The sequence below is a fragment of the Bufo gargarizans genome, unplaced genomic scaffold (assembly GCF_014858855.1).
Source record: "Bufo gargarizans isolate SCDJY-AF-19 unplaced genomic scaffold, ASM1485885v1 original_scaffold_2207_pilon, whole genome shotgun sequence".
Taxonomy (NCBI): domain Eukaryota; kingdom Metazoa; phylum Chordata; class Amphibia; order Anura; family Bufonidae; genus Bufo; species Bufo gargarizans.
Genome location: NW_025334688.1, coordinates 129,728 through 142,853, shown reverse-complemented (window position 1 = coordinate 142,853; position 13,126 = coordinate 129,728). Strand labels below are relative to the sequence as shown.

Below are 13,126 nucleotides of genomic sequence, written 5' to 3'. Positions count from 1 at the left end.
TTTGATTTAACTGTAAATAATATTTGGCATCAAAATAAAACCAATTATGAGATAACCCAAAAAATCTATACTTTCTACTATAAATTGTATCTGTTCTTCCTCCAATTTACTAACCGCTTTTATACCTTGAACATGTTTTATACTGGTGTATAGTGAACTTGCGTATAATGTAGCTAAAATCCAATGGGGCTGACACACTAAACTTTCTATAATTTTAATAACTGAAGTGGTATTTTTTAAATGTTCTCACATATGGTTGCAGGATTCTGTCCAAATATTGGGAGAGATTTGAAGTCAGGGATCCTATGCCAGACACAATCGGTCTTACTGGTGCTTTATTGGGATCTTTGTGAATCTTGGGGATGCAATAAAATACTGGAAGTCTTTTGGGAGTTCCTAGAATAAAATCATATTTTTCACCCTTTTGTTTAAAATACCCTTTTCAAATGCTACTTTACACAATCCAGATAATTCCTTATCAAATATCTCCACTGGGTTTGTTACATTCTTATACATATTTCTCTGTGTCTAAAATAACTACCGCTCCACCTTTATCTGCGGGGCGTATAGTTATTTGTTCATTTTTCTGTAGTTGCTTGATGGCTTTTATTTTCTCATTACTCACATTCTTCTCTCTATGCTGTTTCTGACGTAACCTTCTAATATCTATTGCAACCGCCCCCCCCCCCCCCCCCCGCTGCCAATTCTTTGCCCATTTTAGATCTCAGATACATCTTTGATTTGAGTTTAACACCAGTGTGCACATAATTTGAGACAGACAGATTACTAGATTGGATCGTATTTTTCTTACAATATTATAATATTTCTTACAGCATAACTTTCTTCAATACCTATATAGGTGCTAAATTTGTCTTAATGGAGCTGAAATATAGTGCGATACAATCGGTTAAAGGAGATTGGAGGGGACTTTATATCCAAAATGTCCAGGCAGGAATCAAGGAAGATTTTTGAATTCAGGTCCCCTATTTGAATGCAGAACTGGAAGTTTTTGGTTTTATATAACTGATAGGGATGGCGGGGAAGGGTGCAGGTCATGTCGATGCCAGGCTGTTTACCAGGCATCGACATGGCCTGCGCCCTCCCTCCCATCCTCCTATCAACAAGATCAATCCATATTATTTGTATATTTGTATTTTTGCATTTTTTTTTATTATTCTAACATAGTTTTTATCATGGTTGTTTATAGTATGATTATTTGCATATGATGGACACTATACGTATATATATAGATATTCCCTAGTGAGCTAATAATTAAATGAGGGTGTAAAATCTGAGCCTATAAAAAATTCCAAATATGAACTAGGTAGAAGGTCTTGAGTCCCATCCAGATCCATCTCGAGTCCCATCCATGTTTTATTATAGACCTGGAACGCATATAAAAATAACAATGGTTCTATTTTATTTTTCTTAATACCACTGGGGAAGAAACTTTGTTCCGAAACGCGTCTGGTGAATGAGGCCAATAGAAAAATGAAATGTTAATCTGCAATACACTATCTGGTGTACTGTTAATGTCCACGCAGCAATACTAATTGTATACCAGGCCTGCTTGGTGAGGTTCAGCGTGGAGAGAATCACACTGCGCATGCACGCCAACTGAATAGGAAAGACAAGTACGGGACCGAGGACATTTGCGGTGAGAAAGACCTTACCTGTTATCGAGGATAATACTGATAAGAGAGACCCGACTTGGCATTAGCACCATCTATGAGAGCACAAGTAATTTTAAATGTCAGCGGCAGTTAGTGCTGACTGACACTATTTGTTATTGAGTATGGCTGTATAGCCGATCCGGGCCGGCTCTTACTGGGAGCAGCCAAAGTGCTGGGTGGGTGGCATAATGTGGGGTGTTATACTACGCATATACTGTAGGGTGCAATACTATATAGTGTATACTATGAAGTGCTATACTGTATACTGTGGACTACTGCATAATGTGGGGTGTTATACTATATACTGCATACTGTAAGGGTGTAATACTATATAGTGTATACTGTGGAGTGTTATACTATATACTGTGGGGTGTTATATTATATACTGTGGGGCCTTACACTAAATACTTAATACTGTTGGGGTGTAATATTATATAGTGTATACTATGAGGTGTTATACTATATACTGCATACGGTGAGGGTGCAATTCTTTATAGTGTATACTATGAGGTGTTATACTATATACTGTGGGGTGTTATACTGTGGGGTACTGCATACTGTGAGGGTGTAATACTATATACTGCATACTGTGAGGTGTTATACTATATAGTGTATACTGTGGGGTGTTATACTATATACTGTGGGGTGTTGTATACTGTGGGGGTGTTCTATTATATACTGTGGGGCCTTACACTAAATACTGAATACTGTGAGGGTGTAATACTATATAGTATATACTATGAGGTGTTATACTATATACTGTGTGCACATGCAGGATCTTGGGAATTGGAGATGATGATGTAACATAAAAGGGCTGGCCAGAAAATATACTACGGAGCAGTTAGGCATGCAAAATGCCTAGAGGCCTGGGCACTTACAGCTAGATCGCCGCCCCTGGGCACTTACAGCTAGATCGCCGCCCCTGGGCACTTACAGCTAGATCGCCGCCCCTGGGCACTTGCAGCTAGATCGCCGCCGCTGGGCACTTGCAAGCCCTCATTTGCATAACATTATAACCTCGCTTTAGCAGCTTTACAGAATTAGACCAAAACAAGAAAGGTACCATTATTATTGTGAGTGCATGTGCAAGAACACAATATAAGCAGTTTAACCACTTAAGGACCACAGGTTTATACCCCCCTAGTGACCAGGCCCTTTTTTACAAATCGGCACTCCACAACTTTAGCGGTTTATTGCTCGGTCATGCAACTTACCACCCAAATGAATTTTACCTCCTTTTCTTCTCACTAATAGAGCTTTCATTTGGTGGTATTTCATTGCCGCTGACATTTTTACTTTTTTTGTTATTAATCGAAATTTAACGATTTTTTTGCAAAAAAATGACATTTTTCACTTTCAGCTGTAAAATTTTGCAAAAAAAACGACATCCATATATACATTTTTCGCCAAATTTATTTTTCTACATGTCTTTGATAAAAAAAAAATGTTTGGGCAAAAAAAAAAAATGGTTTGGGTAAAAGTTATAGCATTTACAAACTATGGTACAAAAATGTGAATTTCCGCTTTTTGAAACAGCTCTGACTTTCTGAGCACCTGTCATGATTCCTGAGGTTCTACAATGCCCAAACAGTAGAAAACCCCCACAAATGACCCCATTTCGGAAAGTAGACACCCTAAGGTATTCGCTGATGGGCATAGTGAGTTCATAGAACTTTTTATTTTTTGTCACAAGTTAGCGGAAAATGATGATGATTTTATATTTTTTATTTTTTCTTACAAAGTCTCATATTCCACTAACTTGCGACAAAAAATAAAAAATTCTAAAAACTTGCCATGCCCCTCACGGAATACCTTGGGGTGTCTTCTTTCCAAAATGGGGTCACTTGTGGGGTAGTTATACTGCCCTGGCAATTTAGGGGCCCAAATGTGTGAGAAGAACTTTGCAATCAAAATGTGTAAAAAATGACCGGTGAAATCCAAAAGGTGCACTTTGGAATATGTGCCCCTTTGCCCACCTTGGCAGCAAAAAAGTGTGACACATCTGGTATCGCCGTACTCAGGAGAAGTTGGGGAATGTGTTTTGGGGTGTCATTTTACATATACCCATGCTGGGCGAGAAAAATATCTTGGTCAAATGCCAACTTTGTATAAAAAAATGGGAAAAGTTGTCTTTTGCCAAGATATTTCTCTCACCCAGCATGGGTATATGTAAAATGACACCCCAAAACACATTGCCCAACTTCTCCTGAGTACGGCGATACCAGATGTGTCACACTTTTTTGCTGCCAAGGTGGGCAAAGGGGTACATATTCCAAAGTGCACCTTTCGGATTTTGCAGGGCATTTTTTACACATTTTGATTGCAAAGTTCTTCTCACACATTTGGGCCCCTAAATTGCCAGGGCAGTATAACTACGCCACAAGTGACCCCATTTTGGAAAGAAGACACCCCAAAGTATTCCGTGAGGGGCATGGCGAGTTCCTAGAATTTTTTATTTTTTGTCGCAAGTTAGTGGAATATGAGACTTTGTAAGGAAAAAAGAAAAAAAAAGAAAAATCATCATTTTCCGCTAACTTGTGACAAAAAATAAAAAATTCTAGGAACTCGCCGTGCCCCTCACGGAATACCTTGGGGTGTCTTCTTTCCAAAATGGGGTCACTTGTGGGGTAGTTATACTGCCCTGGCAATTTAGGGGCCCAAATGTGTAAGAAGTATCTTGCAATCAAAATGTGTAAAAAATGGCCTGCGAAATCCGAAAGGTGCACTTTGGAATATGTGCCCCTTTGCCCACCTTGGCTGCAAAAAAGTGTCACACATCTGGTATCGCCGTACTCAGGAGAAGTTGGGCAATGTGTTTTGGGGTGTCATTTTACATATACCCATGCTGGGTGAGAGAAATATCTTGGCAAAAGACAACTTTTCCCATTTTTTTATACAAAGTTGGCATTTGACCAAGATATTTTTCTCACCCAGCATGGGTATATGTAAAATGACACCCCAAAACACATTCCCCAACTTCTCCTGAGTACGGCGATACCACATGTGTGACACTTTTTTGCAGCCTAGATGCGCAAAGGGGCCCAAATTCCTTTTAGGAGGGCATTTTTAGACATTTGGATCCCAGACTTCTTCTCACACTTTCGGGCCCCTAAAAAGCCAGGGCAGTATAAATACCCCACATGTGACCCCACTTTGGAAAGAAGACACCCCAAGGTATTCAATGAGGGGCATGGCGAGTTCCTAGAATTTTTTATTTTTTTGCATAAGTTAGCGGATATTGATTTTTTTTTGTTTTTTTCTCACAAAGTCTCACTTTCCGCTAACTTAGGACAAAAATTTCAATCTTTCATGGACTCAATATGCCCCTCACGGAATACCTTGGGGTGTCTTCTTTCCGAAATGGGGTCACATGTGGGGTATTTATACTGCCCTGGCTTTTTAGGGGCCCCAAAGCGTGAGAAGAAGTCTGGAATATAAATGTCTAAAAATGTTTACGCATTTGGATTCCGTGAGGGGTATGGTGCGTCCATGTGAGATTTTATTTTTTGACACAAGTTAGTGGAATATGAGACTTAGTAAGAAAAAACAAAAACAAACAAAAAATTTCCGCTAACTTGTGCCAAAAAAAATGTCTGAATGGAGCCTTACCAGGGGGGGGGGGGTGATCAATGACAGGGGGGTGATCAATGACAGGGGGGTGATCACCCATATAGACTCCCTGATCACCCCCCTGTCATTGATCACCCCCCCTGTAAGGCTCCATTCAGACATCCGCATGATTTTTTACGGATCCATGGATACATGTATCGGATCCACAGAACGCATGCGGACGTCTGAATGGAGCCTTACAGGGGGGTTATCAATGACAGGGGGTGATCAGGGTAATCAGGGTGATCACCCCCCTGTCACTGATCACCCCCCCTGTAAGGCTCCATTCAGACATCCGCATGATTTTTTACGGATCCATGGATACATGTATCGGATCCACAAAACGCATGCGGACGTCTGAATGGAGCCTTACAGGGGGGTTATCAATGACAGGGGGTGATCAGGGTAATCAGGGTGATCACCCCCCTGTCACTGATCACCCCCCCTGTAAGGCTCCATTCAGACACCCGCATGATTTTTTACGGATCCATGGATACATGGATCGGATCCACAAAACGCATGCGGACGTCTGAATGGAGCCTTACAGGGGGGTTATCAATGACAGGGGGTGATCAGGGTAATCAGGGTGATCACCCCCCTGTCACTGATCACCCCCCCTGTAAGGCTCCATTCAGACATCCGCATGATTTTTTACGGATCCATGGATACATGGATCGGATCCACAAAACGCATGCGGACGTCTGAATGGAGCCTTACAGGGGGGTTATCAATGACAGGGGGTGATCAGGGTAATCAGGGTGATCACCCCCCTGTCACTGATAACCCCCCCTGTAAGGCTCCATTCAGACATCCGCATGATTTTTTACGGATCCATGGATACATGTATCGGATCCACAAAACGCATGCGGACGTCTGAATGGAGCCTTACAGGGGGGTTATCAATGACAGGGGGTGATCAGGGTAATCAGGGTGATCACCCCCCTGTCACTGATCACCCCCCCTGTAAGGCTCCATTCAGACATCCGCATGATTTTTTACGGATCCATGGATACATGGATCGGATCCACAAAACGCATGCTGACGTCTGAATGGAGCCTTACAGGGGGGTTATCAATGACAGGGGGTGATCAGGGTAATCACCCCCCTGTCATTGATCACCCCCCCTGTAAGGCTCCATTCAGACATCCGCATGATTTTTTACGGATCCATGGATACATGGATCGGATCCACAAAACACATGCGGACGTCTGAATGGAGCCTTACAGGGGGGTTATCAATGACAGGGGGTGATCAGGGTAATCAGGGTGATCACCCCCCTGTCACTGATCACCCCCCCTGTAAGGCTCCATTCAGACATCCGCATGATTTTTTACGGATCCATGGATACATGGATCGGATCCACAAAACGCATGCGGACGTCTGAATGGAGCTTTACAGGGGGGTTATCAACGACGGGGTGATCAGGGTAATCAGGGTGATCACCCCCCTGTCACTGATCACCCCCCCTGTAAGGCTCCATTTAGACATCCGCATGATTTTTTACGGATCCATGGATCGGATCCACAAAACGCATGCGGACGTCTGAATGGAGCCTTACAGGGGGGTTATCAATGACAGGGGGGTGATCAGGGAGTGTATATGGGTGATCACCCGCCTGTCATTGATCACCCCCTGTAAGGCTCCATTCAGACGTCCGCATGTGTTTTGCGGATCCGATCCATGTATCCATGGATCCGTAAAAATCATGCAGACGTCTGAATGGAGCCTTACAGGGGAGTGATCAATGACAGGGGGGTGATCAATGACAGGGGGTGATCAGGGAGTGTATATGGGTGATCACCCGCCTGTCATTGATCACCCCCCTGTAAGGCTCCATTCAGACGTCCGTATGCTTTTTGCGGATCCGATCCATGTATCCGTAAAAATCATACGGACGTCTGAACGGAGCCTGACAGGGGGGTGATCAATGACAGGGCGGTGATCAATGACAGGGGGGTGATCAGGGAGTTTATATGGGGTGATCATGGGTGATCAGGGGTTTATAAGGGGTTAATAAGTGACGGGGGGGGGGGTGTAGTGTAGTGTGGTGTTTGGTGCGACTGTACTGACCTACCTGAGTCCTCTGGTGGTCGATCCTAACAAAAGGGACCACCAGAGGACCAGGTAGGAGGTATATTAGACGCTGTTATGAAAACAGCGTCTAATATACCTGTTAGGGGTTAAAAAATTCGGATCTCCAGCCTGCCAGCAAACGATCGCCGCTGGCATGCTGGAGATCCACTCGCTTACCTTCCGTTTCTGTGAGCGCGCGCGCCTGTGTGCGCGCGTTCACAGGAAATCTCGCGTCTCGCGAGATGACGCCTATTGGCGTTAGTGTGACCTGGGAGAGCCGCCGCGATGACGCCTTTCGGCGTTAGCGTGGCGGCAAGCGGTTAAAACATGAAAAGTTGGTGACAAAATGCAGGATTTTAAAAGGGTTATCCTCGAAAAGATAAGATTACTTATCCTCGTTAAGGGTCATCGTTATCACAGTAAAAATAATATAACAAAAACAAAGAGCAACTTGAGAAACCTTGGCGCGGTGCTCGGGCTCAGACATGTCCTCCAAGCAGGATATGTTGGCTAATTCTCAATTTTACACCAGTGCGTGTGTTAGTAAGACCGCAGAGTGCACCTGTCTATGTTTTTGTTATATTATTTTTACTGTTAATCACATCCACACATTTGCTATCCTGTGTAGAATGTCTATTGTGGTACAAGTGCAGGATCTGCCCCCCACCGGTATAGATGCACCAGTGCATATGGTGTTGAGCACTTCCTGTTTTTTAATACCACGCCAATTAGTAGTTTGTATCATCATTATCACATCAACAGGGGTCCAAGTCCCGGCATCCCCGCGGATCAGCTGCTTTAGGGAGCGACTGCACTCACCGGAATCGATGCAGGCTCCCGGCAGCTTTCCAAGCACAGCGCCGTACATTGCATATTGGCAGTGCTTGGTATTGCAGGTCAGCCGCATTGACTTGAATGGGGCTGAGCTACAACTAAACCACATGACTGATGTACAAGGCCTTTTCTAACAGCTGATCGGTGGCAGTCCCCCGCAGACCTGATACTAATGAACTATCCTGAGGATAAGTCATAAATATCTTTTCCTGGATAACCCTCTATATTGATCGCTCATCCTCAGGATAGGCTATCAATATCAGATCAGCGTAGGTCCACACACTGCACTCCCACAATCAGCTACACAGCTCCATCCATTGTGTAGTGGATGGATCTGGTTACTGCAGCTCTGCTGCCATTGAGTACTGCTGCACTTGCCTGCTCCGTCCACTGCACAATGGGGGGAGCTGTATAGTTCCAGAGCTACTCTGAAAGAGCTGATTGGCAGAGTTGTCGCACCCACACCAATCTGATATTAATGGCCTATCCTGAGGATTAAAAACCTGCCAACCCCCTTTATGTCATTCTAACTGCAAGACAACTGATCCAAATATGCAAATATTCTATAACATATACCATAAATTTGGAAAACATGTCTACTGGCACAATGCCACTGCATTCTGAAACACATACTAAGCAGCTAAATGACCAGGTCTTTTTGATCTTAATGACCAGGTAACATTTTTCATTTTTTTTCACCCTGTGTTCCAGGGGTGGATTAATTGTACAGGGTGGCCCACGAAAAAGTAATCCGCCTCCAGAGATAGTATGACAAGATGAACGCGCAAATGGACTGTCACAAAAGATGCTGAAAGTGCTCCCCGTTCAGGTCTCAGGGAATGCCTCCTTCTCCACTGTGCTGTTGAGGAGAACATGGCTCGTGCCATGTTCTCTAACTGCAGCAGCGCAGCCTAGTATGGTTAAATAGTAAAACCCGGTATCGTATCGATGCAGGTCTAAAAGTATCGATTAGGTGCAACTCTAGTATGTAATATGTAGTATAACACCCCACAGTATATAGTATTGTATAACACCCCCCACAGTATGCAGTATATAGTATAACACCCTACAACAGGGATGCTCAACCTACGGCCCTCCAGCTGTTGTAAAACTACTACTCCCACCATGCCCTGCTGAAGGCTGATAGCTGTAGGTTGTCCAGGCATGATGGGAGTTGTAGTTTTGCAACATCTGGAGGGCCACAGGTTGAACATCCCTGCTCTACAATATACAGTATATAGTATAACACCCCACAGTATATAGTACTGTATAACACCCCCCATAGTATGCAGTATATAGTATAAAACCCTACAATATACATTATATAGTATAACACCCCCACAGAATATAGTATAACACCCCCACAGTATACAGTGGAACATCCCACAGCATGCAGTATATAGTATAACACCCCATAGTATATGGTATATAACACCCCAAAGTATGTATATATCTCTATGACATCTCGATGTTACTGGTCACATCATCACAGGTCCTTTTTCCTACCAGCATCCAGCATGGCAAATCAAATGGGGTAGCAGTGGTCCAGGCTGTCTGCTCAGTGAATGTGAGCAGACGACATGGACCCTGACACCCCCCCCTACCCCCAGGAAGTGAGGGAAACTCTCCTTTTTTGAAATGGGCATTTTGGGCAGTGATGGGCCAAACAGAGACATCAGGGCGGGGCTGCCACCCCAAACGCCATTGGTGTATTCAGTCCTAGAACCATAACGTTTTAAAATCTTTTGGTCAGCATAGCCATATGAGGGCTTGCTTATTGCAGGACAAGTTTTATTTTTTAATTACAAAATTTGTAATTCGTTTTTTGTTTTATTTTATTTTTTATTTTTGCTAGAGGAATAAAAAACTCAAGTTTGTGTCTTTTGTTTTATACGTCTGCTTTTTATGGCATGCACCATGCAGTATAGATGACAAATTATCTTTATTCTGTTTAGTTATGTTTGACTACTTTTGTTATATAATTTTTATGTCATCATATTGTTAGAGTTGTACTATTTTAAATTTTTTCATCAACAGAGCTGTGTGCGGGCTTGTTTTTTGTTGGATCAGTTGATAAATTAATTTTTGCCACTTGGATGTAAAGTACATATGCCTTGGATCATTTATCAATTTTTTGGGGAGTTGACACTATCAAAAAAGGGTTGTTTGTTGTTTTATTTTTCTACATAAAAAAAAGTAATGGGTTTTATCATTTTTTGTTTACATTTTTCATATTTGTAACTTTTTTTCACACTTGAACTTATGACAAACTGATCACTGAAATAATACACTGCAATACTTCTGTATTATACAGTAGTGTATTAGAAGTGTTTAATAGGCTTTCATAGATAGCAGAAATGGAAGTCATTGTTAGGCCTCTGGCTGCCAGGAAGGTCCCTCCATACCCCTCAATTGTGTGGCAGAGGACTGAGGGACTGACAAAGAGAGCCTCTTTCTCTCTGTCTAACCTCTTAGATGCAGCAGTCGCTATTGACCGCTGCATCTAAGGAGTTAAACTGAAAAGATCATCTCTGATCTCTGGTCCCGGCAGTTGAAGGAGGAGTAGGGCTATGTAATATAGTATGACTACGGCTGTTGATCTTGCGAGTGCAAGGACAGGACTTACAAGATTAGTGTGATGAAAATGTATGTTGCCGAGCAGAAGCCAGCATCTAACTGCTACATATATTTTCATCGCTGATCTGTAACTAATTAAAGGGGTTCTCCAAGTATTTTATTGAAGACCTATCCTCAGAACAGTAAGTTTGCATGATCAGAACTGCTAACAGACTCCCTATAAAACCATGTTTGCACCGCAAACTCTCCCAAGTAATATGTCAGACATATAGGCATTCACGCACCAGGCATATGCCAGACAAGGCATATCATCATAGGTGTACCATATGCAATGCTTGTGACTTACAGTATATTACAGATACAAGCTAAAAATGAAATATGAACAGAGCCTTATCTGTTACATCTTCAGTTTTTTGCTATTTTATCATCATGGGCTCCACATTTACATTATTTTCTTCCAAGGAAAAACGTAAAGGAAATGTATGACCTATACTTTTTTTTGTCCAGTTAGCGACACGTATCCTTTTTCTAACCAGTTTTTTATTTTCAAATTGCTTATTTTCAAACTTGATTACGGGGGCAGCCATCTTTCCTGAGCTGTTCCTGAGATATGCTTTTCATCAACCACCATGGACCATACACAATGAACTGGAGAGGACTCATTGGGAGAGTTTTCTAGGCATGACGTGTGCAGAGGTCATTGTACAGGGAGGGAGTTGATAAGATCATCTTTTTTATGAATAGTGGATCCTGTGTTATCTATGTATTGGTGATATGTCATTGTAATCCTGTCTGTTATGATAAGGATACGACTGGAAAAAAAAAGTGAACTGTGACGCCTATTATTAGCCTTTGAGGCCATTTCGAAGACTTTAGGATTTTTTTTTTTAAATTTAGTGACATGGAATATATATATCCATCAAAAATTCTTTAAAAATATGTTTAACATAAAAACTTGATTTAAACAATAGGTGACATCTTCCCTTTGAGGCAATAAGTGAAAGGACAAATTCACGTCCATCTTCCATTTTTTGTGTGCTACTTAACCAAAATAAAAACATGGAAAAAAGTGGCACTGGGACAGTTTTACCAGGGCCATGTGCAGCTATAGGGGTAAGAGTCGCTCCTCTACAGTTCCTCCATTGCTTATAATATTATTAAACAAGGTTACACATATTCTAATACATATTTACTTCACATAATTCATATTTAACATCCCTTATTGGATAGAAGAAACATAAAAGGAATGGACAAGTCAATGAGGCTGTTTTTTTTTTTTTTAAAGTGCAGAATTCTACAGTATAATGTATACAAAGTGCATGAGAACTTCTTAACAAAAATTGAAGAATTTTATTTTATTTTTTTATAATCCGATTATGAGTTGGTCATATCTTACCCAACAGAGATTTTAAAATTTTTCCACTATTAGGAGGTTTATAATATTCCGCTGTCTTAGCATAAAAAAATAGAAACTTACATTTTTGCCAGTGCATGTTCTGCGACAGCAAGTTGGAGTTTTTCTTCTTTGAAGTAGACAGTTTGACTGTTTGAGGGCTTTCAGTTTGGAACCTTTTTCACCTTTAATAGCAGTTCAACAATTAAGAGAGAGGATGTCTCCTTCAGGGTTTTATAACTAGCAGTGCCCGAATCGTAAATGTCATCATCACGTGACCACAAGAAATGTGTAAAAAAAAAAAAAAAAGACCTGAAAGGAAATCATCTTCGTTCTTAGTCCATGTGGCTTCTGTAAACTAAAATCTGCAGGTTCAGAGTAATAACTATAGTGCAGATGGAGAACTCTTATTATTTCTGAAGGATTCAGAAATCAGCAGATGTGGTAGCAGAGAGCACAACCCAAATCCATTCATTCATCACGGTCTTCATGTAAACTAAGCAATAACTTTGGATATCTTATTATTTATGTAAACCATATAACAGTTCTTAAATTTTGTTAATTTTTTTATGTTTTTTTCACTTTTTATTTTCTTTTTGTTTTTGAATCATGCCCCTAAGGACATTAGTTTTGTAAGGAAGCACCTGTGGGGGCTTCATGCTTCACTGAAGCTCAAACCTTCTCTATTTTACTTCTTTTAAGATGACTTTTGTCACATATCGGTTATGAGAAACTTGATTTAGATGTGAAACAAAGCCCTCACATACTCACATATTTAAGATCTGAAAACCTACACGTGATATCAGTTCCATTTCCAATGTAGAAATGGTTTTACTGCTCAAAGGTAGAGAGACACGTAGCTTGACTTGAACAAAGTAGTCCTGGTGTATACTGAATATGAACGCAGATATACATGTAAATAATGGAAAGGGTCAATGATATTCTCCATCTTGACAAAAAAACATCC

General features: G+C 41.5%; 1 protein-coding gene across 1 annotated transcript in view; it reads right to left on the bottom strand.

Annotated features, from left to right (window-relative positions):
- The window catches only part of LOC122924076 (POU domain class 2-associating factor 1-like), an 81,968-nt gene extending 69,350 nt beyond the window's left edge, over positions 1-12,618 (bottom strand). Inside the window, exon 1 of the mRNA XM_044274993.1 lies at positions 12,244-12,618. Within this exon, the coding sequence (XP_044130928.1) occupies positions 12,244-12,259 (16 nt within the window). The 5' untranslated portion in view covers positions 12,260-12,618. The remainder of the gene's footprint in view (positions 1-12,243) is intronic.
- Positions 12,619-13,126: the final 508 nt, after the last annotated feature.